General features: G+C 46.7%; 1 protein-coding gene across 1 annotated transcript in view; it reads left to right on the top strand.

Moving 5' to 3' along the window:
* The first annotated feature begins 4,945 nt into the window (after nt 1-4,945).
* Nucleotides 4,946-26,749, top strand: part of LOC121618556 (ryanodine receptor 3-like) — a 105,345-nt gene continuing 83,541 nt past the window's right edge. Inside the window, exon 1 of the mRNA XM_041954059.1 lies at nt 4,946-4,993. Coding sequence (XP_041809993.1) covers nt 4,946-4,993 — 48 coding nt within the window. The remainder of the gene's footprint in view (nt 4,994-26,749) is intronic.

Below are 26,749 nucleotides of genomic sequence, written 5' to 3'. Positions count from 1 at the left end.
ATGAAGGGCATGCTCTGTCAAACGTTTCACGCTACTGAGATGATAAAAGCACTGGTGTCAACATTAACATCAAGGCAGGGAGTTCCAACATGAATCAGAGCGGTGCAACTTCTAATAACTCACCTGTTGTTGTGGAGTTGCTGGAGGAGTTCCACTTGGAGCTGCTGGGCCGCCTGCTGAGGTTCAGATCCAGACGGGTGACGGTTCGCTTGTTGCCGTTCTTGTCGATGACCTCTGTGAAGATCTTGGGCTCGTCTGTGTTACTGGAGCTGTCTTGCTCGTTGTCCACGTCCTTATCTGAGAGCAGCACAATGCGGTGGTTGAGCTGTGGGCTCGGCTGCTTGGAGGACAGAGGGGACAGGACAGGGGACATGCTCTGGAGACTGTTGGAGGCAGGGAAAGATGTGTTGAAGACCCCAGCAAGGGAAGGTGAAGAGGGGCTCTTCTTTGTTTGAGGGTAAGGTTCGTTGGTATGGGACAGGGGCAACCGTAGCCCCTCAGAAAGCTTGTTACCTGTCTTTTCTCTATTGACGCCCAGCAGGTGGTCTCCGTTTGGTCCTCTCCACTTTGTGTACTGCTGCTCACAGCTGCTGGCCCCTGGATGCTGCACGGCTGGCCCTGCCCTGTCTGAGCTTGTATGGCTGACATGCTGCACTCTCCCTTCCACATCCTGCACCTTGGCCACCACCCTGACCCCCGCATTGCTCTCGCTGAGTTCACCATACAGCTGCTGGGTGGACTTGACTGTTGACGCATTCTCAGATAATGTCTCGCCCAAGGAATCAAACCTCTTAATTGGTCTAAGATTGCTGCCACTTTCACGTCGGGTCAGACCCTCCATCAGGGTGCAAAAGGACGACTCATAGCCCAGCTCGCCGTCATACTCTGAAAAGTCAGTGCAGAAATCCATGTCAGGGTCAAATGTCCGGTTGTCCTCCATAAAGTCCCAACCCTCTTGAGTGATCTGGAAGGGTTCCTCCATGGGCAGGATGGGATTACTGACCGCGCTGACATAGGAGCCAGTGACTGGGCTGTCGGAGACATGGATGGAAGGTGTGACACCTGGGTTCCGCTCCACCACTGAGGCTGAAGATATGGGCACACTGTCCTGTGAAGGGAGCTCAACAGATGTAGTTCCGTTCGCCACTTTCTTCTTCATCTTGCTGTGCAGCAAATCCTCAGCACTGTCGAGCTTCTTCCCTCCCAACTTCTTCAGCTTTTTGCTCTTGGATGCAGCTCTCTTATGCTCTGGGGGCACAGTGAGAGAATAGCCACCGCTGCTGAGAACCTGACCTTCAAGGTGAACTTCCTGACCCTCCATGTAATCCTGAAGTTTCCCATCCTGGTTACCCATCCTGACTTTGTTGGCGCAAACCCTACACAGCGATAAGAGGTCCGCCAGCAACTGGTGGTGCTCCGCCGCCAGCCAGCAGAGCTCTGCGACGGCTTCCTTTGTTGCCTGCTGGGCGCTGAAGAGTCCGCCTGAGGAGTCGGAAGACTGGCCTCTTTGTTCGGACTCCGCGAGATCCTCCTTACCCCAGTCATGGTCATTACCGGCCCTTTCTGAATGAGGGGCGCGGCTCTTGTACTTGAAGCTCGGGGCCCGCCTCTTGGGGAAATACAGGCTGATGTTGCTGAGCTCACGGATGGGCGCGTATAGGAGCAACACAGTGTGAGTGCCCTCCATGATGGGTGCCATGTTAATCACTCCAGCAGTCTGAGTAAGTGGTCAGCCCCCAGACAGAGCGACTGGGCCTGAGCTGCAGAGGAGGATCTCCTGCTATTCATCACCTGGCCTGTCCAGATACTGTCAGAGAGAAAGTAGCACACAGCTGTAAATCTGAAAATATGTCCAGCAACACAATAACATTACTCAACCCTGACACAAGCCTGTTTTTATATTCTTCTATGAGTTCAAGCTTTAGATAAAAGATAATATTTACATTTTCAACATAGAATATAGAATAGACATGTTCTCACACAGCTAGGATTATCTAGATGACAATGCAGAGCTAGTTTTGAAGCCTTTAACAATACAAAGTGCTCCTTTCCCAACAATGGGCCCTCCACATTTCACTGCCGAACCCATTCTTTCATTAAAAACTGAAAACACTGCAGTGACAGTACTGAGCACTTACCATCCTATCACTATCTCATCTTCATCCTCCTCTCGGGCCTTGTTGTGTGAGTAGATGAAACATTTCTGCGCCGCATTTCATCAACATTTCACAAGCTGCCGCAGAAAAGCTGCGAGTGTCACACAAGGTGACAACGCACGCAGAAGCCCGTGCTATGGCTGCCATCTGACATATTCACAAGCAAAACAGGCGCATATTTTACACGCGCGTCAATGGGCAACCTCAACATTTCGCAACCTCTCTCAACTGTTTACATCATAACATAATCCCGCAGGGTTAGTGACCGTCACCTTGCAACAAGCACGAGTGCAACGGAGTGTTAAGATGGCAGCATAATTAGACTGCACTGTCCTGCGGCTGTCCACTACAACTCAAACGGAGAAATATTCCTGGAAATGTATTAGAAATTAAAATGTGATGCATGAAACTCCGCGTTAGCCTCATACCGGCTTCAGTTTGATGTCATTTATTTCATCACACGCAAAGAGCACGTTGCGTCAGTTGCACCTGTGGCAGGTAAAAGCACGGCTGCAGTTCGTAAAAGATAAACAGTTACTTACCAGGTTCAGCGGTATGGAAATTATTTCTTCACATCTCTGTACTGCAGCCAGCCAATGCACACCACTGCTACCCTGGGCTCGTCCGCTGTGACGGACGGGGGTTTGGTCCAATAGGAGAACTCAGCGCCAGCTCACTGCACTTTGATTGGTTCCTTCGCTTTTATCCCACGTCCCACATTTTGAGTCAGTGCAGCTGCGGCTTGCAGGTAGGCCATGTGAGGGCTTTCAGTCCGTGCAGCTGCAGAGAGGGAGCCAAGTGTAGCAGAAGCTGATGTAATTTTACAGTCGTAACGGTTTCCAGTATTTCCCAGCATAACACTGGCAGTCTGTCGTACACGCAGAGAGATGACTGCAGGGTAAGTGAAAGTATCTGCTCTTTGAAGGCCCGAGGTGCCGCCATTTCTTACGAAACAGAGACACCTAGTGGCTAACGCGTGCATCACAATTACACTAGTAACTTGTGTCAATACAAAACAAAACTTATACATTCATCTACACCAAGGAAGGTATGTTTCATGCAGTAGGATATCTAATTTTTTGTGAAAAATATTTTGTGGAATTTGTCCTTATTTAGAAACTGGCAGTCATGTTAATTTAGATTACAGACAAAAAAAAAAATGTGGGGAAAAGTCATATATGTAGACATATATGGAAACATATGCATAGATACACTGTAAAAGAATTCACAGAAATGTGGTGGAAAGTTAGGCAGGAAAATTAACATTATATCTGGGAGCTGGAATAACAGACTTTGCCGTAAAGTTCAAGAAATAATGGCACACATCTGACTGTCCTGGTAGAGTTTGAATGAGTCACTTACTTTCAGCTCATATGGCTCACATCTAGAAGAAAGGGCCCATAGTGCTTTAAGTATAACTCATTAATTCAAATAAATATGAGAAAATATTCTAAGTGGTACTGAAATATGAACGTTGTCATTGGCCTGCTTGTTTCAACAGGATGTTAATTGGCCAATAAAGAAATGAAGGGATTAAGATAATTTGCAACAATAAAGGAAGAACAAACAGTTCAACTGGAAAGAAGTGGGGAGGGGGAGGGAGTAAACAAAGTCAGGAGGGCAGGTGTTAGGTCACAGCCTTGACACTAGAGGGCGGCACAGCATCATGATAAGGAGACAAGTGTTTAATTCAGTTGTCGAGATGAGCAGGCTTCACTAAAGGCTGCTGGTCAGCTGTGAGTCAGCTGCGGGTCGACCAGACTGATCGCTGCTGTCACTGTACTCAGTCCGCAGCAAATGTGAAATGAACTTGCACTGCAACCATGAATTTTTCATTGAGTTTAATCTCATTTAATGTAAATAATTGAATGGCCTTTCACCCAGACATAATGTTCTAAATATTTGAACACATGTACAATTGAATGTCAGCTTTTGCAGGCTGGCATATGTTCTACACCTTCTTAGACTCATGACACAGTGCGCAGTATCAGCATTTTTTTTGCAGATGTTCTCTCATTATGTGGCTAATAGTATGGCCACATCACAGAAAACACAGCTTGCAGATTATATGTTTTTGAATAAAATATGCATTTTTTAAATCTGAAAATGGGTTAGTTTGCCCTATAAGTCTGCTTTTCCCACTCCAACCGTGCAAATAGCACATTCTCACAATAGAAACCCATGGGCTGTAATGCTAAACTATGTCAGTGTTCTTCAGGAATGAATTAGATGATAGTAATGAATAAAAATCAGGCAGTAAAATGAGCTGTGGTGCGCGGGAGTTTGCAGTGCATTGCTGCAGGTCTGCCGTGCTGCGGGGTGCTGACCGTGGTGCTGATCTGGACCCGCTCTGGAAACGGCAGCTACCATGAATTTCCTGCATACTGCACGATCGGGCTCCTCATCACAGCGAGTCCGCGGCTAGGCGGTGGTGATCATCTGGCCGCATTTAATCCTCCCCTGTTTGAACCTTCGCGCTCTCACGGGCGCGTTAATAAGGTCTGCCGGTGACGTCGAACATAAAGACCCCGCTGCTGTATCCCGGCTCCACGACTTGGCTTCTCCCTGTCTCCCCGCCACACCGTCCCCACTTGCTCCAGCCCACCGATGCTGACACACACACTCCTCCTCCGGGCGGTGAAGCCGGGCGCTTGAGCACAGGGGGCTTGAGTGACACATGCTGCGGTAGTCTCCCCCGCTGTACGGCCGCGGATTAGCTATATGCTAATATCGATAGGAGAGAGGAGCCAGCGGAGGCTTCCCGAGTCTGAACAGGCTCCTTTGCAGCCATGGCTGAAGGTGGAGAAGGAGAGGATGAGATTCAGTTCCTCAGGACCGTGAGTACATTTCCTGCCGCTTGCGCTTGAAGCGCAGCTCCGTGCACTGTGGGGATATGTGCGGCTCTCTTTTTCACGGTGCCTTGTGTGTGGGATGAAGACTGCCGATCGCCCATCACTCGGCTCGCCTCACAGATGTTATTTTATCCCGGAGCCTTTGATCACCCCGTGCCTTCTTGCAGATCTCAGAGGCGGTGATAGCGCTCCATTGTTTTGCGCATTGCTCGCTGACAGCTATTGTCTTTTCTGCAGTCTCTCCCGCTCAAGAAGTTGACAGCACAATTTCCCATGCCGTGTCCAAACTTACACATGCACCTCGCTGCACCGTCGTGGTCTGAATGAGCTAATTGGCAGGAATGGGCAGCGCAGACGCTCATTTGACTCTGTCTTTGCATGACTCCGGATGAAAGGGCTCGCTGTAGCATCACTTAAATGTCTTTGAGGATGGAAGGAGTTGTGAGCCAGCGTGCATGCTGTCTATTCAGACGCGGTAGCCTGGCAGTGAAGGCTGCCTGTCCAGACAGTCACCCCAGGGTTCCTGTGCAGCAGCAGAGGTGTCTGCAAATTCGTTTTGTCATAAATACAGTATTGCTGCACCCCAGCCAGATTACTAATGCTGTTTTACCTGTTGGGCACAAAGCCAGTGAAGACAGTTTGTATTGTATGCTCATAAAAAAGAGGCGACAGGCTGTGGATTATTTCCTCTTCTTGGCTCTTGTACTGCACTATAATGAAAATATGTGTCACCTAGTCAAAATGCATTTCTTAAGCTGAAAAGGAGTTGAGATTGGAAATGTGCGGTTGTACGGCGAGGAAGACTTTCCACTGTTGACAAAGATAGTTGATGACACGATCTGCTCATCTGTGCTGAAATGCACCGAGAGGCACGTCATGGCTGGAAATACGCGCGCGCTCGTCCAGGAGAGATGGTGGAGCAGAGCGCTGGAGGTCTTCCAGATAGACCCCGAGACAGTACGGAGGTGTTCGGTTGCACATATCGCTGGCACTGCTGCCTGTGGTTTCCCCTTTATTAAGCTGCTCACAGATGCGCAGCCTGCTGTGAAATGGAGAAGGGACTTCGTGTTTTTATGTAAATTTGAACAACACGGCCATTTGTGCCGTGAGAGTTCTCTGTCAAGGCGTGATTGAGATGTTTAAAAACGCATTATGCGCTGTAATGTCTCTTTTTGTGATCAGCCACGTTTTGCACAACAAGTAACAGTGTCCGCATGTCAACAGGGATCTAAGGGAACAACATACACAGAGTGGACTCTGGACTAAGTCAGTGTTTTTACACAAAGAGATCCACCTATCCACAGTCATCTTTGAAATGTCTCTTCCTATTATTCAGAAAAAGCTATTCCTTATTTTGTCCTGCACCCCCACCAACCTTTTAACCACAGCACTTAGAGGTCAGCACATCAGCATGCCTGCCCCCTTCAAAAAAACAGCTGACATTTTATTTCATTTCTCCTCTTTTCTGGCCTTGAACTTAAATGCCACCAATCCACAATCAAGGCTTCAGAAGAGTTGTGGATTTAGTCTTTTTTTGCTTGTTTGACTGTTTTTGTCCCATTTGTTGGATTCACAGTGAACATATTTTTTTTTCTCCAGCTGTAACCCTGGGAGAAGAAGCGAGATGACATTGACTAATAGGAAATTGCTGTTGCTTTAAAAAGGGCTTAGCAGCTTGTTGCATCCCCTCCACGCAGGGAAGCAGCTGACAGGCTGGATGGTGTTGGGATGGGGGCGCAGTGAGCAGGCTTGGTGTTCATGAGTGTAAAAGTGTGTGTGTGTGTGTGTGTGTGTGTGTGTGTTGAATGCAAATGCAGAGCTGTAGCTGTGTGGTGCAGTCAGGCTGCACCAGACGTGCCACAGCAGAGCACTGTGCAGAAATTATTCATCAGTCCAAGCGAGGCACAGCTGAACTACTCAGTGTAGGGGAACGGGAACAGATACACACACACACACACACACACACACACACACACACACACACACACACACACACACACACACACACACACACACACTCTCTCTCTCTCTCTCTCTCTCTCACACACACACACACACATTTATGCATTGACATACAGTGCAATCATGCAGAACATGACTGCAGGAAGTCAGTCCTGCAGCAACAATTGCTCAAATGTGCCTCTAGACAGACAGATAGACGGACTGATAGATAGATTTCAAACATGTCAACAAAGAATAACTAAATTCCAATTCCAACTCCACTAAATTCAAGCATGCATGCATGCACAAACACTTGCTTCCTCATCAGTTGCACTGCTGTACTGAGGATATGTGAGAGGTTTCTTGCTGGCATCCAAATGTTGCTTGTTATTGGAGTCGAGGAGCCTGATAAAGCAGTTCACAAACTGCCGTTTCTCTAACTACGCAAAGTAATTTCCCTGGAGTGGTGGCAGAAATTACCCCCGCCGGCCGGGCCGCTGCCTATAAACCCAACTCAGTGGGAGGAGAGGGTTCAGGAGCGAGGATAGCTCAGCCACGGGTAATTTGATGTTGCAGGAAGAAGAGCGGTGCTGATTGTGAGCCAGGCTCCTCAGAGAAAAGCTTCCCCCAAACTGCTGTTTGATGTCAAAGGGGGGCTGCGCGGAGGGTTTAATAAAGGCCGCGTATTCCACAGGAGCTTCACTCGTGCCGTTTGCGCACCGGACATGGCCTCAGGTGCTCCAGCAGCACCATGAAGCAGTGAATCAAGCATCATCTGTATGGTTACACAGCTCCGGCGGCTCGTTATGTAAGAGCAGTCTTCTAGGTGAATTGCTTGCCTACTGCGCGTCGCGTCATTAGAGCAGACGAGTGGAGGAAGAGGAGCGGGAACAAACTTTCCTATCTCACTCTGCTTTAAATAGAAAGAAACAAAACGCGCAGCCCTCCCGACAGAAGGCCATTTGTTAGTGAAAACACGGTACAGCACCGCAGCGTCTCTGCCGAGGAGCCCTGCTGGGCGAGTATCACATCCCGGCCAGCTATTAGCAGTGGGAGTGGGAGTAGCGGCTCTGGAAAGGCCAGACTGGGGCTCTGACTGACGCACCGTGGCAGCGCTCGGCTCGTTGACGCGGAGGCGCACCTGGCGCGCTTTGCGTCCAGGCGCTGGCCCTTAATGCGGCAACACGGAGGCGCCGCAGCGAGCCAAGCCGGCAGAGCAGCGAGTCTGAGACAGCGAAGTGTTAATTGTGGCCGTGACATCAGTGGCAGAGCTCCTCACCCACTCATGCATTTTGGCTTTGTTGCAGTTGCTCCTCTCTTCCTTTCCCTTTCGTCACTTTGCGTCTCCCTTTTTTCCTGCTTTTACTTTCATCTCACCCTTTCATCTCCCTTTGGTTCCTCTCCTCTGTGTTGTGACGTGTGTGTGTGTGCAGTGTGTGTGTGAGGGAGCCTCTGAGGGTGGAGGCACGCCGGCCCAGAGGCGACCAAAGGTGGCCTCGATCTGACGCGTTCCTCTCGCTGTGAAGCTGCATGGAAGCATCCTTAGCTGACTTTATCAGAGACCGTGAAGAACAGTTGCTACAATGTGCGCGATAGCTCAGCTGATGCGTGTTTGTGCGCGAATTTAGCGCCACAAGTATCCCTGCCGCGCCTCATCCGTGGCTCCTCCTGCCGCTCTGTCACTCGCCCCGCGTATAATTATTAGAGATTACCATGAAATTATTCCCGCTGATGGGAATTCAGTTCAGCACATCATCGCATTCCGCTTGACACTAAGGAGGGGAGCTTTAATGTTATTATGATGAGGTCTGCTGTCATTTCATGCTTGAATTAAAAAAGTAATAGCTCAGTTTCATTAGCGACCGACAGGCGTTTTGAGCATAATGGTGCAGATTTGAGCGCAGAGATTCACTCCGGCACAGCTTTGTGACGGAGTGATTTCACCAAACCAGGAAAAAAAAAAAATTGTCATGCAGATTGTCACTGGGAATATTGGCCTGTCTAGTGTTTCTGGCATATGCTTTTACCAGCTGTTGCGAGCAGACACCTGATGCTGCCTGTGAACGCCTGACTTTCCTAATTTCCTCATCTCCTATGATTTGTTTATTTCTAAAATATTGTCTCGGGCAAGTGTGAAATCTCTTTCCCTGGATGAGCTGCATTTAACTACTCAGAATTCAAAGTTGTGTCATGTGTAAGGCATGGCACCGCCCACATAGATGCCCCTGTTCTGCATATACTATATTACTGCCGCAGTATTGATTTGCCTCATACGTCCCACTGGCATCACCTGAGACTCGTCCACAACTCTCAATATCGCACTTTCAAAAACTCCACTCGCGGAGAAGTGAGTCGGCGTGAGGCATAATGTGGAAGTGTTGTTCAGCAGAACTCTGTGTAATGTGATGAAGATGGACAGTTAAGATAGGCCTGTGATGTAGAGGGAATTAAGCCGGCAGGACCAGAGACAACCCAGTGTAAAGCTGCTGTAATGAGCTATTGATCGTGCCACCAAATGAAGAAATTTCCTCAGTAATGTCTGTGGCATGCAGTAAGCGGGCCTGATTGATCTGGTGTTTCAGTGCATGAATATTTAATAAGGCAGGGGAGGACTCTTCCTTGCAAAGAAGACCCTGTTCTTTTCTTTTCGGTTGTGGACCCTCCAACAAGTCGGCCATTTGTGTTTGCAACCATAGAACCAGGTAGCGTTAGATAGCGTAGCGTTATATCATGTTGTAGGAGTTTAGTGCGACAACAAGTTAGTATTTTCATTGTTGCTAAATTCATTATTGTCTCAATTAATTAAATTCTCAGTATATGAAATGTATAATGATGACAAATTCAAATTCTAACTAACAACCCAACATCTACAGGCCTTCAGTGAAAGAATGATGTGCAACAAAAGCGGGACACAGGAGAAGCGGAAATTTTGTGTTTTAACTTGAAAATCAGCTGATCATCTCTGTCACTGACTACATTAGTTGAATATGTTAGTTCTTCAGGACAACTTCCCTCATTAAGTGTACGAATAAGAAAACACAACACATCAATAACACAAAGATTAATTAATCCAGAGGCGTCATGTGTGACCAGTCTTTAATATTTAGAGCTCTTCACGGAACTCCACAGTTTGTATATGGGAGCACTTCATCATATACCCAATGTGCATGAACAACATCTGTGAATATGGAAAACATATATCAGCTGGATGAAATTCAAGTTTTTTCATGTAACAGCATCTAAATAATTTAATCATTAAAGGCTATTAAGTGATCTGCATCCTCTCTCAAGATATGTATATACTGTGTATTAGTTTATTCACACTGTAGTGTGTAGATATCTCCTTAGAACCGGATTGAACACAATGACCAGATTTGTCAGTGCATTATATTAACAGTTCATGTCTGCTTGCTTGCAATCATGATTAAAAAGTCAAATCAAGATGCATTTGATTTGCAATTTCACTACTTTTCATAACTGCATGCAGTGTGATGCTCAACTAACCTCCACATCTCATCAAAACTCAAGAAAGTTTAATAATATTATGTTTAATATATGTTCACTTGTATAAAGAAAGGCCCCCCACAACTGACTGAACTAACATACCTGTTCCTATGTATTGTGTGCTTCTTATTACAGTCAAATAATTACTACCTATTTGATTCCCTAACTTCTGTCTTTGTGCATAACAAGTTATTTGTTATTCACACCAGGTACAAAAGAGCTATTGTGCCCAGACCAATCCTTCCCTGGCACTTTCACTTTATTCAGAGACAAAATGATTTTTCTGCCCCATCTTTACAAAAAGCAGTGGCGTCGATGAGTCACGGCCCTTTTGGTTTCCCGTAACTTCTTTTGTGCTTCAGCCACCTCCTGATATCCGCGGCTGGCTGCTTTGGACCAGCAACAATGCAGCGCAATTAATCCTGCAGGCTCCACTGACAGCACAGAGAAAACATGCAAACATAGGATGGTTGCGCACCACTTCTGCTGCTTTCAAACAGGGATGGAGGACACGTTAGTTTAATTGTTTTGGTCTGTGTAGCGTCACGCTGCCCACATTAATGTTTGAGACACATGCTGAGCTACACATTTGCTTAGAGTCTGCTGTCCTAGCCGGCTAGCTCAATGTGTCCTGCAGTACATTAGCACCATCACCGTGTGCTTAAAAGCTTTGGCTCCATCGCCTTTCAGATCTTGCCATGTTGTTTCATTTTAACCCAAAAAAAAAAAAATACTTAAACACCATAAGGCTAAGTGTAGACTTGCCACATAGGCTCCACCACCAGCAGCCACTGTTAGCCCGCCATTAGCTTCTGCCTCCTCCGTAGCTAGCAGGGCCATCTCTGCTTCTCTTTGCCATTGCTTCTTGGCAGTTAATGTTGGCTCATGCAGCCGGCTGTGTTTCCCAGTCTGTGGCTATCTATTAGTCATTAGCTGTAGTAAATCTGTGCCCAACACAAAGTTTTAGTGGTGTGTTGCTTTTTCACTTCAAAAAAGTCGTTGCTGCGTCTCAAAGCATTCGAGTGCAGGCACAGCCATGAAACGTAGCCTTACCTTGGCCGTTGTCTTCGTTGTGGTTTAAAAATGGCGCACAGTTTACCTGAGTGATGTCGTATCCCTGCCCTGATCCTACACAGGGTGCGTTGATATTGAAAGAACCCTTTTTTTATCCTTTTAATTGAGCAGAAGTTTGAACCACAAGCTGTTAAATATTGTATGTACCTAGTTAGCTTAGATTAGCATGGAAGCAAAGGAAAACAGTCAGCCTCTGTCCACATGTAAGAAAAAAGATGTGTTAATAAGTCAATAATAATAAGTTAATAAGTTTTTGAGGCTCTGGTAGGTATATATATACAGTATATATTTACTTTTAGAGAGAGCCAAGCTAACTGTTTTCCTTTGCTTCCTGTCTTTGTGCTAAGCTAAGCTAACCACCTGCTCTACAGTTGCTCATTTAACAGAGAGGCAGTCATCTAACTCGCAAGAAAGTGAATAAATGTATTCGCCAAAACGTCACACAGTTCCTTAAAGTTTCTTTGGAAATGTTGTATGTATGGCAGAAGCACAGCGAGAAGAACACAAAGATGACAGGAAGGCTTTGCTCGTGGTGGGTCTTCCTCATCAGGAACATAAGACGTACAGTAGGGATGCCTCTGCAGGTGTTGTCAGGCTGTCTCAGTTTTATCTTTGTTTCCTCCAGCGTTTGATGATGAGTCGCTACGCACCGGGATATGCTGCACTGCATCAATTATATCTCCCTCCAAGGTGCCACTGTTTCGCTGCCATGCTACCCGCGACAAACCGGAGAATCACCTCCTCAAGTGTAACGAGCTGCAGGGATGGCACCACATCCATCCGGCGAGAAAAAGTTTGGCTCATGTAAAACTTTCTGCCGGATAAAACAGAATCACGTCTGAATCTGCAGCCGTGACTGAAGAGTGTAGAGCTTTCAGACCCATGCAGCAGAGCGGACACCTGGTTAACTCAAATGATCGCAGTCACATGAGGGGCTGATGTAGTTTTAAGAGGATGTACCACATGTATTTGCTCACTCCCTGAGAACATGCCTTTCTTAAGTGACAGTGAAACATTTTAGGATTCCCCTGCCTCCGACAGCCCTGTTACCACAGAGACAATGTCAGTGTTTCTAACATTTTACCATGGCTAAAAATCATTAAAGCCCTCACTACTTTTGGCTGTGCTTGTGAATCACTCTCCTCCTACATAGAGCAGCTCTGGTATCTGCCGTAATTATGTCCAATGTTCTGTCTCCCCACTGTGTCCCTAATAGGCCATTTAGAGGAGTGTTTACTGCTGCAATCTGCTGCTGCTGAGCCTCATTTTATAGAAGAAAGTTGAGTGTCTTTCTAAGCAAACCTTGACAGTCTCCTGAAAATGTAATGCTGGATCATTATTCTCTGGGCGAGGTCCTCCGAGCGCCACCAGTGCATGTTAGCGAAGAATCCGATTGACTCGACCGAGGGTGTGTAATTGAGTAATTTGCAGGATCTTCACACGTAGGTGCATCCGGCGCTACAGCGGCCACCGTGTTGAGAAAATCCAGCGAAGTCCCTCCCCCAGGCGGGTGCCAAAGTCTTGGCCTTTTCATCTGATATTGACAACGGTGGCGTTTCCCACCTCATAAAAGATTCATACATCTTTAACAACCTCTGCGTCGCACCACGCCAGCGCAGACGAGGAGCTATCACCCTCTTTATTGGGCCTTGTTGCTGCAGAGTCAACAGTGTGTGTTATAAAGAAAGGCACTATCATGCATTACCAGCGAGCAGCGTTCGAAGATTCACTCGCAACAACACACAGCCATGCATGCCAGCATATATTCAACCCACCTCGCTCTCATCGGTGCCAAACGTATTCACACTTTTCGAGAGCATTCCCTGCTAACTATTTAACTATCTCACTTTTTGTAGCTTCTTCTTGCTTCCGGGACTCTGCAGTGCTTCTGTGGAGAGCTTTTATAGTGAGGTCTATGTCTAGCCCTGCAGGTGAGGGAGCGCATAGAGATACTGGAGCATTTTTTTTATACCTCCACCGGGCTCTGCAGCATTGCTCGGTTTTCCTCAGCCCCCCGGTGGCACTCCCTCCCAACTTACAGAAGTGTTTCTGTGGCAGCGTAGCTGTCGAGCTGACACTTCAAAAGAATCTCACCAAGCTCTTAATGGCCTCTTCCTGAAATGTATGACAAATCAGAGTGCAGCAGGTTGATATCTAATGCAGTAAAAATTGCCCTACAAGAGGCTGCCTCTGAACCCGGTGGAAGTGAGGTGTCTGTTTCTCAGATCTTCTTTTTTCCACTTGCTTTTTCATGACATGTTGCTCGGGGCGATATGTCCCTAAATTTGGTGTTATTGTCACCATCTAACAGCACTCGCTCTTTGCTCCCGTCTGCCTTCACTCCTCTAATGCAATCCTTTTCTCTGAGTCTCGGCTGTGCTTCAGCTTTGACATGGAGCCTTTCACCTGGGCATCATCACCAGTCCTCGAACAAATAGAGTTTGACACAGCGGCGTCTCAGCTGCAGTTCAAGCTCGGCTCTCTCCTGTGCCAGGGGCCCCGATGAAGCTGCACGGGCAAGCATGTGGATGAGCGCTCTGAAGAATTTTAGTCAGGTCAGGCCTTAAAGGACAATGGGTATTTTTATCCCGGAGAAACTGACACTGGGATGACTTTTTGCATATATGGAATAAGTGTAACACTGTCCAGGTCTCCACAGAACAGTGAAAGAGCATCATTTTCCAACATTTATTACTCCAATTTTTCAACAGATAATCTATTTAGAGCTTTATCTTTCTTGTCAAAAGCCAAGTGTGTTTGTAGGATGATGATTGGATCCCACCTCCATTGCCAACTATGGCCTAAATGTGAACATGCTCATGTGATCTATGTGCTAAATATGAATCTGGAGCCAGCAGAGGGTTAGCTTACATGTAGCTTAGCATACAGAGGTAGCTTAGCAGGGGGACACAACCTGGCTTTGTTCAAAGGTGAAAAAAATCCCCCTACCACAATCTTTAAATCTCATTAGTTAACACACTTTAGTTGTATGGATTAAACAAATCCACACGTAATGTTTTCATTAGTGAGCTTTAGAAGTGCTAGGCCTTAGGACAGGGCCAGGCTAGCTTTTTGCCAACGCTTTGAGAAACATATTTATTCCCTTTTTTTTACCAAGAGTTAAGCTACAGCTAGCAGTGGTTTAGCTTAGCTTAGCATAAATACTTGAACTGGGAGAATAGTTGCCCGACTCTTTCCAATGTAAAAATCTAAATCTAAATAAAGCTAATTAATATGTTATATCTTGTTTGTTTAATTTGTACAAAGACTGTGTGGAGTCTTGCAGGTTGTTATGCAAACTATGTAAAGCTAGCTGTTTCCTCTGTATCTAATGTATGCTAAGCTAAGCTAACTGTTTCCTGGCTCCGACTTCATGTTTAATGGCCAGACATGAGAGTGGTATTGATCGACTCGTACAGTAACTCTCAGCAAGAAAGCAAATAAGCATTTTTTCCAAAATGTCAAACTATTTCTTAATAACATTGGCAGGTAGACGCTGAACTTCTGCAGTTTGATATCCAGTAAATGGCATCCTTTCCCTGTGGATGAGAGGCTGTGACGGTACTGAAATATCTGCGGCCACTGCTCCCTTTGATATTCTAGGTCACATATACAGTACTTCCACTTTCTTGACCCAAAAGCAAAGTGTAATTTCTATCTCCACACCACTTCGGTCTCGCTCTAGCATAACACAGTTGAAATAGAGAGTCGAAACTCACGCTGGGCTTCCTGGACGCAGGATGGTTACAAATGCACCTGTTAGTGCTGCTCTCCCTTTAGACCTTCAAGAGGGCCCTTCCTCTAAAAATACAATACCTTGCTTGTCAGAAAGTAGAAGCAGCCTATTTTCCCTTCCCTGTGTTCTGCCACCTAAAGTCTCAATTCCCTCAGTAGATGAGGCTACTTTGTGGAGAGGAAGCAGAGGGAGCGAGGGGAAGTTTGTTCCTTTTGTTCCCCGGTGCGAGCCCCAGCCATAGTGCTGTCGCAAGTTGCCCCGGAGCGTCCCCAGCGCCAGCATGTAGTCAAGGGAAAAGTGCAATACTACGCCGATTGTCTTCCATAGTCGCTGTATCACCTCCTCTCAAAGCACTTAAAACATCCCAGGCAGGTTTTTCCGTTTTTTTGTTCAGTAGCATGGACAGTGGAAGCCTAAAGCGAGGAAGTGATGAAAATGCTTACTTAGCCTTTCGCATTAAAGTCACCGCCGGGGAGGAGAAGCAGCGCTGCGAGGTGCAATGAAACACTTTACAGCCTCCCTCCTCTGCTCCCTCGGCGCTGAAGCATGCAGACAAGCGTAATACCTTTAGACCTTGTTTCAGAAACTTTCTCCACACGTGACCTCAGCAGCCCTCGTTTTTAACGAGCTAATATTTTTTTCATAACGTCTGTGCCCTAATATAGAGCAAAGCGAACAGCAGCTTCAGATGTGTCATTTAAGAAGCAGCCATTCCTCACCCAGAGCTGTTTGGTTCACAGTGATCGCCATACCTGTCCAATCTTGGAGATGGATTGCCTCGGCCCATATGGTCGCTGCTGTTCACGGCTGTATAGTGTGAGTGTATGGTGATCGGGTAATTAGACTGCCTACAGTGATTAGACGGTCCAGGTCTGAGGTGCAATATTTGCCAGATGACTGTTCCACACACACAAACAACCTGAGAGGATCAAACATGGATGGGACTATTGAACCACCACAGATTAGATTATCTTCCAATGCTTTGGTGGTAGTTTCTCTTTTATTTATTCTTAGAAAATTGACCGAGTTTTCAGCGGATTATCTACCTCAAACCAGCTGACAGAGAGATATAGAATTAGATTTTATATCTCTCTGTTACTGTAGATGTTTCTGTAGATGTTGGTGTACAAAGAGTGGCCCGGTTCAGGAACTGTTGCTGATGCGGGCCTTTAATGTCCACTGAGAAATCACAAATGACGTACACAAACAAACGTGACTTACCTGACCTGACGTTGCAGATTCAAAGTTCAGATCGAGAGCACACTGTGCACCAGTGGGAAATGTGTTTAAGAATTCTCCAATCAACGCACAGCATCCATGACAGTGGAGACTACAATGTAGCCGCGTGCATTTTGTGCCAGCGACTGGCCGCTGACGCTGTTCAGTAACAAGCTGCAAAGCTGTCATCCTCAGCACCCTTAGCAGAGCCTTTAAAGGAGGCTGAAATTTCAGTGGATGTTGAGATTAATTTATGGTGTCACCCTGGCCTGGGGATTTTAATGATGTCTGTGTGTGTGTGTGTGTGTGTGTGTGTGTGCGCGCGCCTTTCCTTCAGTCTCTTCCTCACTCTCTCTATCGCCCTGTCTCTGCTCTGGGGGCAGCATGTTCAGCGGCGCGCCTCAAGATGAGCATTAGCACTCCCATTTACACAGCAACACTGAGTCATGAGAACAAAGCTTCGCTCCTCTAGCCCGACGGTTTTTCTCTTCCCGGCTCTGCTGGTGTCACACCACAGTATGAGAGAGCTTTAAGCTACAGGTCCATGAATCACTCCAACAGTAAACCAGCAGACAGCATGCGCAATCTCCACCAGAGTATTCTGGAACATATATAACGATACTTTGGAACTGTTATAGGCAAAGACGGGAAAAAAGGGGAAACACATGTCCCACAGTTGTTGTCATGCAAGTAGTTTCAGTGCAGTCGTACTCATGAAGTGACCTTGTGGTTTTCTAAATTAAGATTGTATCATTTAAAATTTAACTACAAACTTTAAAGTAATTTTAAATCAGTATGTTTGAAGCGTGTGGGGTCACGTGTCGACCACGTTGGTTCTGTTAGCAACAACGGGATGCCTAAATCTCCACTGTGTTTGCAGTGTAAGGAGAATGAGTGTGAATGTATGAAGAGCTGATGTAACAGGAACCAGGCTGGAAATCCTGTTACATTCGAGTCTAACAGTGCATCATGTGACTCTACAGGATACGGTATGGAATATGTTCTGCACCTCGCACTTACTGTATATGATTACTCATGCAAATAGTTTTAATGTGGTTGCTGGAGCTGATCACAACAGATTCAAGATTCAAGATTCAAGAGTCTTTATTGTCATTGCACATGTCAATGAAATTTTCATTGCAACCCCCATGTTAGATGGTAAGACAGATAAGACTAGAAAGAGTGAATAAAATTAAGATAACTACAATAAAATAAAATAAACCAACATGCAATAAAAAAAAAAAAATATTCGTGAAGCAATTAAAAATATAACAGAATGAAAATATACTTAGGCAATAAAATATACTAAACAATAAACAATAAAATATGGAAGTGAAATGTGCAAACAGAATAAAATATACAAGCAGAATAAAATATAAAATATACACAGTGAAATGTTCCGACAGAATAAAATATGCCAATGAAACTGAAATGTGCTGATATACTAAAATGTATATAATTATAGTATATGTGTGTACATAAAAGTCAAGTACACAGAAGGTGCAGGTGGAGGTAGAGGTGTAGGTGTAGGTGTAAAGTGCGGTGTGCAGTGTTCACAGTTCACACAGTCTCTCACTGCAGTGAGGGGCTGCTGGGGGTGATAGCTCTAACAGCTCTGGGGAAGAAGCTGTCCCTCAGTCTGTTAGTGGTGGTGCGGATGTTCCTGTACCGCTTTCCTGATGGAAGAGGTACAAACAGTCTGTGGCCCGGGTGGCTGGGGTCCGTGGCGATGGATCTCGCCCTCTTTCTGACCCGACCTTCATGTATAGAGTCTAGGTCAGGGAGGGGGCAGCCCACGATGCCCTGTGCAGTTTTAACCACCCGTGCCAGTTGTTTCCTCTCCTGTGCCGTGCAGCTGCCATACCACACTGTCACACTGAGGCAGAGGGTGCTTTCAATTGTGGCCCTGTAGAAGTTAACGAGCAACCGAGAGGAGAGTCCAGCCCGTTTCAGCTTCCTGAGGAAGAAGAGCCTTTGTTGTGCCTTCTTCACCAGGCGGGAGGTGTTCATGGACCAGGAGAGGTCAGATGTGATGTGGAGGCCCAGGAACCTGATGTTGTCCACACGCTCCACCACTTCTCCGTCCATGAGGAGGGGGGCGTGATCCGTCTTCCTGGACCTCCTGAAGTCCACAATGACCTCCTTGGTTTTCCCTGTGTTCAGCACCAGGTTGTTGGCTGAACACCACTGGGTGAGCTGGTGTATCTCCTCTCTGTAGTGGGTCTCGTTGTTATCTGAGATGAGACCCACTACTGTAGTGTCGTCCGCAAACTTCACGACTGTGTTGGTGGGGTGGATGGCAGCACAGTCGTGAGTAAACAGGGTGAAGAGGGCTGGGCTGAGCACACAACCCTGTGGCGTGCCCGTGCTGAGGACCAGAGGGGATGATGTGATGTTCCCTATTCTCACCACCTGAGGCCTGTTGGTGAGAAAGTCTCTGATCCAGTGGCACAGAGACGCAGGCAGACCCACCGTGTGTAGCTTCAGCGCCAGCTTGTCTGGGATGACGGTGTTAAAAGCTGAGCTAAAGTCTACAAATAGCATCCTGACGTAGGTGTTGGGCTGCTGCAGGTGGGTCAGGGCTGTGTGCAGGGTGATGGAGACAGCATCCTCTGTGGACCGATTCCCTCTGTAAGCAAACTGAAGGCTGTCTAGGTCCGAGGGGATGAAGTCTCTGATGTACCTGAGAATAATCCGCTCAAAGCACTTCATGATTACCGGGGTCAGTGCAACAGGCCGGTAGTCATTCAGGCAGGTGATGGATGTCTTCTTCGGTACCGGAATGATGGTGGAGGACTTGAGGCACTCAGGAACCGTGGACAGCTGCAGGGACAGGTTGAAAATGTCCAGGAACACTCCTGCTAGCTGGTCAGCGCATGTCCTCAAAGTCTTGCCTGACACCTTATCCGGTCCTGCAGCTCTGCGGGTGTTGATCCTCCTCAGGGTGGATGACACCTGGTGCTGCTGCAGGACGAGGGGCTGGTGCTGCTCCTCCAGCCGGGGTAGGTGTGTGACTTCTCTGCTGCCTGATGTGTCGAAGCGGGCAAAGAAGCTGTTCAAGGTGTCAGGCAGGGCGGGGTCGTGGCTGGTGAGCTGAGTGTTCGGCTTGTAGTCCGTTATGGTTCTGATGCCTCTCCACATGCTCTGTGGGTTGTTGTTCTTGAAGTGATCTTCAATTTTGTTTTTGTACTGGAGCTTGGCCTGCTTGATTCCTTTCTTCAGCTCTGCTCGAGCCCTGCTATAAGCCAGCCTGTCTCCAGATCTGTAGGCAGTATCCCGGGCTTTCAGCAGGGACCGCACTGTGCTGTCCAGCCATGGTTTCTGGTTGGGAAACACTGTGATGGTCTTAACAGGGAGGACAGCATCAGTGCAGAACTGAACATAAGACAATACAGATGATGTGTACTCCTCAAGGTCTGCCTCTTCTCTGAACACAGTCCAGTCTGTCAGTTCGAAGCAGTCCTGAAGTGCAGAGGAGGCCTCCTCAGTCCATATCTGTACTGTCCTGGTGGTCGGCTTTGTTCTGCAGGCCAGAGGCTTGTAGGCAGGAATGAGTTTCACGGAGATGTGGTCTGACATGCCCAGGTGTGGAGCTGCTACAGCCTTGTAAGCAGCAGGGATGTTGCAGTAAACTTGATCCAAAATGTTACTGTCTCTGGTAGGAAACTTTATGTACTTATGAAATTTGGGAAACACCGCCTTCAGTTCAACGTGATTAAAGTCCCCCGCCACAATCACGGCCGCCTCCGGGTTGTCGTTCATCTGCCCGCTGATCAGGCAGTACAGCTCCTCTAATGCTAACTTAGCATTAGCCCGCGGTGGGATGTAAGCGGCCACAATAACAATAGACGAGAGTTCTCTAACCAGCTTGAACGGTCGGCATTTCACCACCAGGTATTCCAAATCAGGAGAGCAGAACGTGCTGACGGTGCGTGTGGCTGTACACCAGGCATTGTGTACATACAGCGCCAAGCCTCCGCCTCTGCTCTTACCTGAAGCTGCAGTCCTGTCCGCCCGGAACAGAGAGCGCCCCGCTATCTCCACCGCTGCGTCCGGGATGTTGTCGTCCAGCCAGGTCTCTGTGACAACGGTAACACAGCTGTCCATCCGGCGAGAGACTATCCTTAGACAGTCCGTCCCAAGTGACAAGTAATGCAGTTTGAGCCTGTTCCTATTATCCTTTTGGATTCTGATGATTCAGAGGTGAATGATTGCCCTCTTAAAAGACATAAAAATGCACAGTACATGACTTAAAATCATGTTTACCGTGTATAATCTATCCCTAGCACAAGACATCAACAGATTAAGGTTAAGCAAGTGTTTTAATAGTGCGTCATTATAGACTGCAGTCCTCTCGTCTCCTCTTACTGCTGTGGAAAGCCCTCTAATAGGCCGAGGGAACACCTGGCCTGTACCTGCGGTCTGTGAGTGGGTGAGAGAGGAGACAGGCAGGTGGGAGAGAAAGCTTGTCAGGGGTGCAACCGCTGCCCAGCTGTATTTTGTTCTGCAGTGCCCGAGCAGCTGTATCAATCTGTCCAGAACAAATTCTCCTTGTGTGAGCCAGCCTCTGTACAGTGTTGACTGGCAGCAGCAGGTCCCTGGTGATGATGGGGACTTATTACCCAGTGCACTGTCACGTGGGGACAAAGGCAAGTGGAGGCAAGTGCCGCGATCTGCTGTATGTGTGTGTGGTGCATTAGCTTTGCCATTCCACTCCACTCCACGTCCTCTCCTTTTTTCCTCTCCTCTCCTCTCGTGCTGCAGCCTCCAACCTCCCCCCAGAGGGCCGCTCGGTGCCACCCTCGGATCAGTTTGCCGTTGATTCACCAGACTCTTTGGCACAGGATCAAGCTGAAGAAGACTGAACAAATCTGACCTCAAAGAGTGAGGCAGAGAGCAGAAAGCTGCTGCAGCTGCAGGAGTGGAGTCTGGGTTTTATCGCCACAAGTCTTTACTTTGATGGGGTACACTTAGCAATGGTAATTTCTTCTTTATGGGTGGTATAATTGCCTTTTCTTCATGAACTCCTTTAGATATTTACACACCCTCTTGCACAACTGCATTTTTGTAAGACTCAGGCATGTACACAGGCAATTGGTTGTTTGGGTTGAGGCATTTTTTTCAGCTTCATGCGCAAGCTTTATATACCATATCTTAAGGGGGTGACACAATATATTGTTGTCATGGATGCATGGTTTGTGGCTCTGTCAGGTGTCAAGGCATCTAAGAAGCCAAACTCGGGAGAGGAATTAATGATGACATCAGTTGTCATGTTGTTGCCGTCCTATGGAAGTTACAACACTGCACTTCCACAGTCCGTATTATGCAGCGTCTGTCATTTTCTCTGCAGCTTCGATGCTTTAAACTTGAGGTATAGTATCTCACACGAACAAACAATGGGCAATGATAATGCCACGAGAAAAGAGTGCCGGGTGTAACACAGTGCAAGCTGTGGTAACAAAAGCCTCATGGGAGGCATTGGTGCAATACATGAAATACTGGAGCAATTCAGTTGCCATCGCACCCAGACTCACTGTGCTTAAAAGCGGCAAACACTCTGTTTACCTGCAGAGAGGTACTTCACTCATTTCCACTCCTGCTCCAGCTTTTTTTGTGTCTGAAAGACATTTTGCGACTCCAGCTTTACAGTCGGTATTGTAGCATCTCCAGGGTGTACTGGAGAGCACATTGCCAAAGCAGTGCAGCCCCTGGGCAGCACATGATAAGGTGGTTAGACTCTCTTTCCGTGAGCTGATGGCATACACTGCACTGCACTACCTGCTGGAATGCTGGAGACGTCTCTTCAAACCAAAGGCGCTCCAGACTCCTCCTCACAGCGTCTTGGTTTAGATACTTAGCACTTAAGAGGACGCCCTCACCAGAATTAAGTTACACTCCACAAACCCCGAACAAGTTGTCTTTGTTGTCTGGAGGGCTGGAATGAAAAGCTATACTATAAATGTGTATATAAAAAAAAAACATGATGAGAGAAAAAGAGATGGTATTTAAATAATTGTGTACTTGTAAGAGCCCTAATGCCAGGATTGTTTTTTCACAAGCAATAACAACCCATTACTTGCCTCTAAACTCTGTAATCACTCCTTAATATCATCAATAATGATAATTTATTTAGAAGCAGTATTGTCGGTGAATAAGTGCAGGCCTGTAGGGCAGCGCTGGCAGGTTTACACTCAGGTGTTTTACAGGAGAAAGTGTCTCTCCTCTCAGCCTGATTCATATACAGTTCACAGCAGTGACTGGCTCCCTGTGGCTTTGGTGAGGAGACCTTTGGCACGCCTACCTGTCACTATGCAAAAATCTCCACCAATGTCATTCTTCCCCCCTGCGCACCGGGAAGGCGCGATTGGTTGAAACCAAGAGGATAAGCTGAGCTGCCATCGCCACCCGCTCATTGACATGCTTCAGCGTTACTCACACAATGCTCACAGGAGTTTTATGCTATTGTTGTGCGCACATGCAAACATTCAGTATACACAGGGGTATACACAGCAGAGACAACAAATGCATGGATTTACACAGAACAAAGGAGTAAGAGTGAGAGAGGGAGTATTATGATGTGAAATTCAATCTCAAGGTGCCCTTGGAGACTCAACCCCCTTCTCACATTGTTTAAGGATGGGAGAATGAATTATTGTTTTATTTAATCTACAGAGAGCCGAAGGCCTGACGTCACAGATGGGCGAGCCGTTGCTCCGCTGGTTTCTGTGCTTCAGTGCAATATGGCTGAGGGCTTTTTAGCCTGTCTGATGTCCACAGGATGAATCCCAATGATTGACCCTGACTTTTCTTCCAACGCCACCAGCAGGTTGACAGTATTAGAGTGAACACCGCACATTCATGCTACTCACAGGATGAACTGTACTCACTTTGGTGATCTCCTGACGTTTCCTCTGGTGCCATTTTTATGTAAAAAATTCAATTTGTCCAATACTGAAATACTTCATAAACAAATTGCAGTCCCATCAGCCTCAGCTGTGCTTTGTGTTTAGCACCAATTAGCAAATTTAACATGCTAAGCTAGCATGGTGTACAATGCAAACATCGCACATGCTAAACATGCATGTTAGCATTGTCATTTTCATGTCAGCATGGCAATGTTGGCTCAAAGCACACCACGGCGTCCAAATCATGACACAAGACTGACTCATGCTACCATGAGTAAGTCTTGTGTTTGAGCGATCTTTCGGAAAGTTTGACACGGATCTGATTTGCCATCGTTTGCTTCGTCGCAGTTCAGCGCTCAAATGGCCTCCTTCTGTCAGATGTTTCACCTGTTACCGTCTTGTGGAGAAAGGTGTTTGTCTAAAAATGTAGATATTAGATAAACAATGTTTTCTGAATTTCCCACACCTGTCTGAACAAAAGAGAAAAAGAACACCACACATACTGTTGAGCAAGGTTGTGTTGAAGGGCTGCATTTGTACTAATTTGCATTATTGCAAAAGCCAGTGTGTCACTTTGCATTCATTTTTCTTACCTTTCTATTTTCTCTCTGATTTCATTTGACCTTTCTAATCGTCGCTATCCGGATCTTTGCATTCAGTCAGCCAAAAATAGCAGAATCCCCTATAGTCTGGAGTTTTCTTCAGATTTTGTAAACCGACCCATCCCGAGCTGAGGGGAGCGTCTTTCCTTCCAGTCTGGCTGACATCACTTAGCGCCCGACTTTATGAATGATTGATAGGAGTGAGCGCCCCCTCCTCCTCTGCAGCAGGCAGGTGAGATAGGGGACGGGTGAGTAAGACGGGCTGGTGACGGAGGCAGGATGAGACAAACGGAGACAACGTCAGACGCTTGGGCCTCAGTGTCGGGGGGGGGGGGGGGGGGGACGTGGGCTAGACAGTGGCAGAGACGTGAGCCTCTATGATTAAAGAGATGCCCGTGTGTGTGTGTATGCATGCGTGTGTGTGTGTGTGTGTGTGTGTGTGCGTGCGTGCATCTTGGCACTGGCACAGGCAGGAATGTGATCCGCGGATCGATACTGTCCTCATAAGGCCCAAACCAACCCTGCGCTTGCTCCCTCAACAGGGAGACTGATTGCATGTTCCTGCCCAGCCAAGTGTTGATTTACCATAGAGGGCTATTCATTTCAATCTGCATCCGAGTTGAATAACATTTATATATTGATCCCAGACTGCTAGCGTTATCCAAAGTCTTTCCCCTAACAGTCCCGTGAATGGCACAATCAATGCCAGCAGCCAGTGTGATCTCAATTATATCTGCTTCCTCCTGCACTGTATGATGGACCGTATTTATCAGTGTGAATACACACAGGAGGCGATCAGTGTTAGAAATAAGCTGAAGAAGATGTGATTCAATACTGAAAAATGCGTCATTATTAATCTATTATTTACCTGCTTGACCATTTATGGGGGGAAGATCTTAACCAACATCCCCGCTAAAGCGAAGTTCTCTTCACAAGCCCATCCACTGTTTCAGACATTTAAATGTGGCTGAGTGGCCCCTGTGCTAAAAGCTGTTATTTCCGTAGCTAGAAAAGTAGATGAACTCACCTGTGCTAGTGTAGTTTGTCTGTGTTACACTGTTTGCATATTTTAGATTTTTTTTGGAAGAAATTCCTCCACATCGGAGGTGGTGTGTTTAAACCTGTACCCCCGACAGCTCGTGTTTCCTCTCATCTGAACCGGATCCCTCATGCGGCCTCCATGTCATATGGAGTGAATGGTAGAGATGGGAATGATTGTTTTGTTGACGACTTGTGAGGGGTCCCCTCAACAAGACTGCTGTATGATTGCAGAGTTGGTCGTGTGAGGATTAAAGTACTCTGCATTGACTATATAACACTATATGGGTTTAATTACACTGACTTGACTTTTGCTGATCGTGAACGTCCATATTTGTTTGGTTTTCAGGCACGTCTATATAATTGAATGCCATCTCAGATGTGCTATATTAGAGCAGATTAGAATATCTGAGTTTAGTCGTAAAGACAAGTTGTACATGAACACTATTTACCAGCCGTAAACTTGTAACTACGACAACTCCCAACTCTCATCCCTGCAATGCCTGCTATAACTTAAGATAAGGTCGAGCCAGTGTATGGCAGTATTCAAAGGGGAAACAGACTTTAAAATAGGACCTGCACAGACGTCACCATATCTTTCAGCCACGCTTGGTGCTGCTGTAACTATTCATGATGCATGTACGTCAGCATGTTACTAATCTCTAGCTATTATGTAATATCTTAAGACAAACCTTTTACCGTGACAGACACCCTGCATGCAGTTTGTTTTCTTCATAGACACAATGTGCTTTGCTGTAGACTCTCTCCGAGCCACATCTGAGGCACACGTGAGCATCAACTGGAGGAAAAAGAACTGTGTCATGCGTGCGTTTTGAGGGCCCCGAGGCTCGTCATATTGATTTTCATGCAGCGCAGCACAAATGTTAAAAAAAGCCGTGTACACACATGCACTCAGAGACACGCAGATGCTAGACATCTTTACTGTCTCTCATGCATTGCGCTGCACTGTATTGGAGAGCTTTCCTGTTACTACTACTGCTGCACTCTGCTCTCAGCACAATCCCCCTTACATTAAATAATGCAGCTGGCCATTGTGCAAAAGCCCCCCCCCATCCCGTAGCAGCCCATATCAGCAGATTTCCACTCGCCCTGCTATCGCGAAGAGTAACTACGTCCAATTCAGCATTTACCGAGCCAACACTATAAACACAATCAGCCCGTTTACACAGCAGCAGCATCAGATGTTTGTTTTCAGCTGCAAAAAGAATGCATATTGGGGGAATTGCTCTCTACTACACCTGCCTTTGCTGATGTATATAATATAATTGCTACAACTGATCTACCACATACTGAAAGCAGGCTTGATACCTACATGGCTCGTCTGCATTAAAGATTTAAATCTTTTATTTATTTATGGTTCCTATCTCTGCCTTTCTTTAACATAAACACAGTCGTGAAAAGCCATGGATAATACTGTTAATCATTGATAAAATGGTTCCTTTTTCTTCATTATCTCTATGCTGATGGCTGTTTGTGCTGATGTAACTGATACTAATATTGTATGTAAAAAGCTTGTCCAGTCGTCACTTACTGTAGTTCTCTAATGCAAATATCAGCACATGACAGCCACGATGAATAGAAAATATCTTTTTTCTCCGACGGCTGCGTTTAGATTCTTGTGACACTGTATTTAGGTTTACTGCGCACGCATTTTGGACTTGCCAAAGACCTGGATCTATGTTCTAGAAGCCCAACAAGGCTC

The sequence above is a fragment of the Chelmon rostratus genome, chromosome 15, assembly GCF_017976325.1.
Source record: "Chelmon rostratus isolate fCheRos1 chromosome 15, fCheRos1.pri, whole genome shotgun sequence".
Taxonomy (NCBI): domain Eukaryota; kingdom Metazoa; phylum Chordata; class Actinopteri; order Chaetodontiformes; family Chaetodontidae; genus Chelmon; species Chelmon rostratus.
Note: the sequence above shows the minus strand (reverse complement) of the source record. Positions and strands in the feature narration are given on the sequence as shown.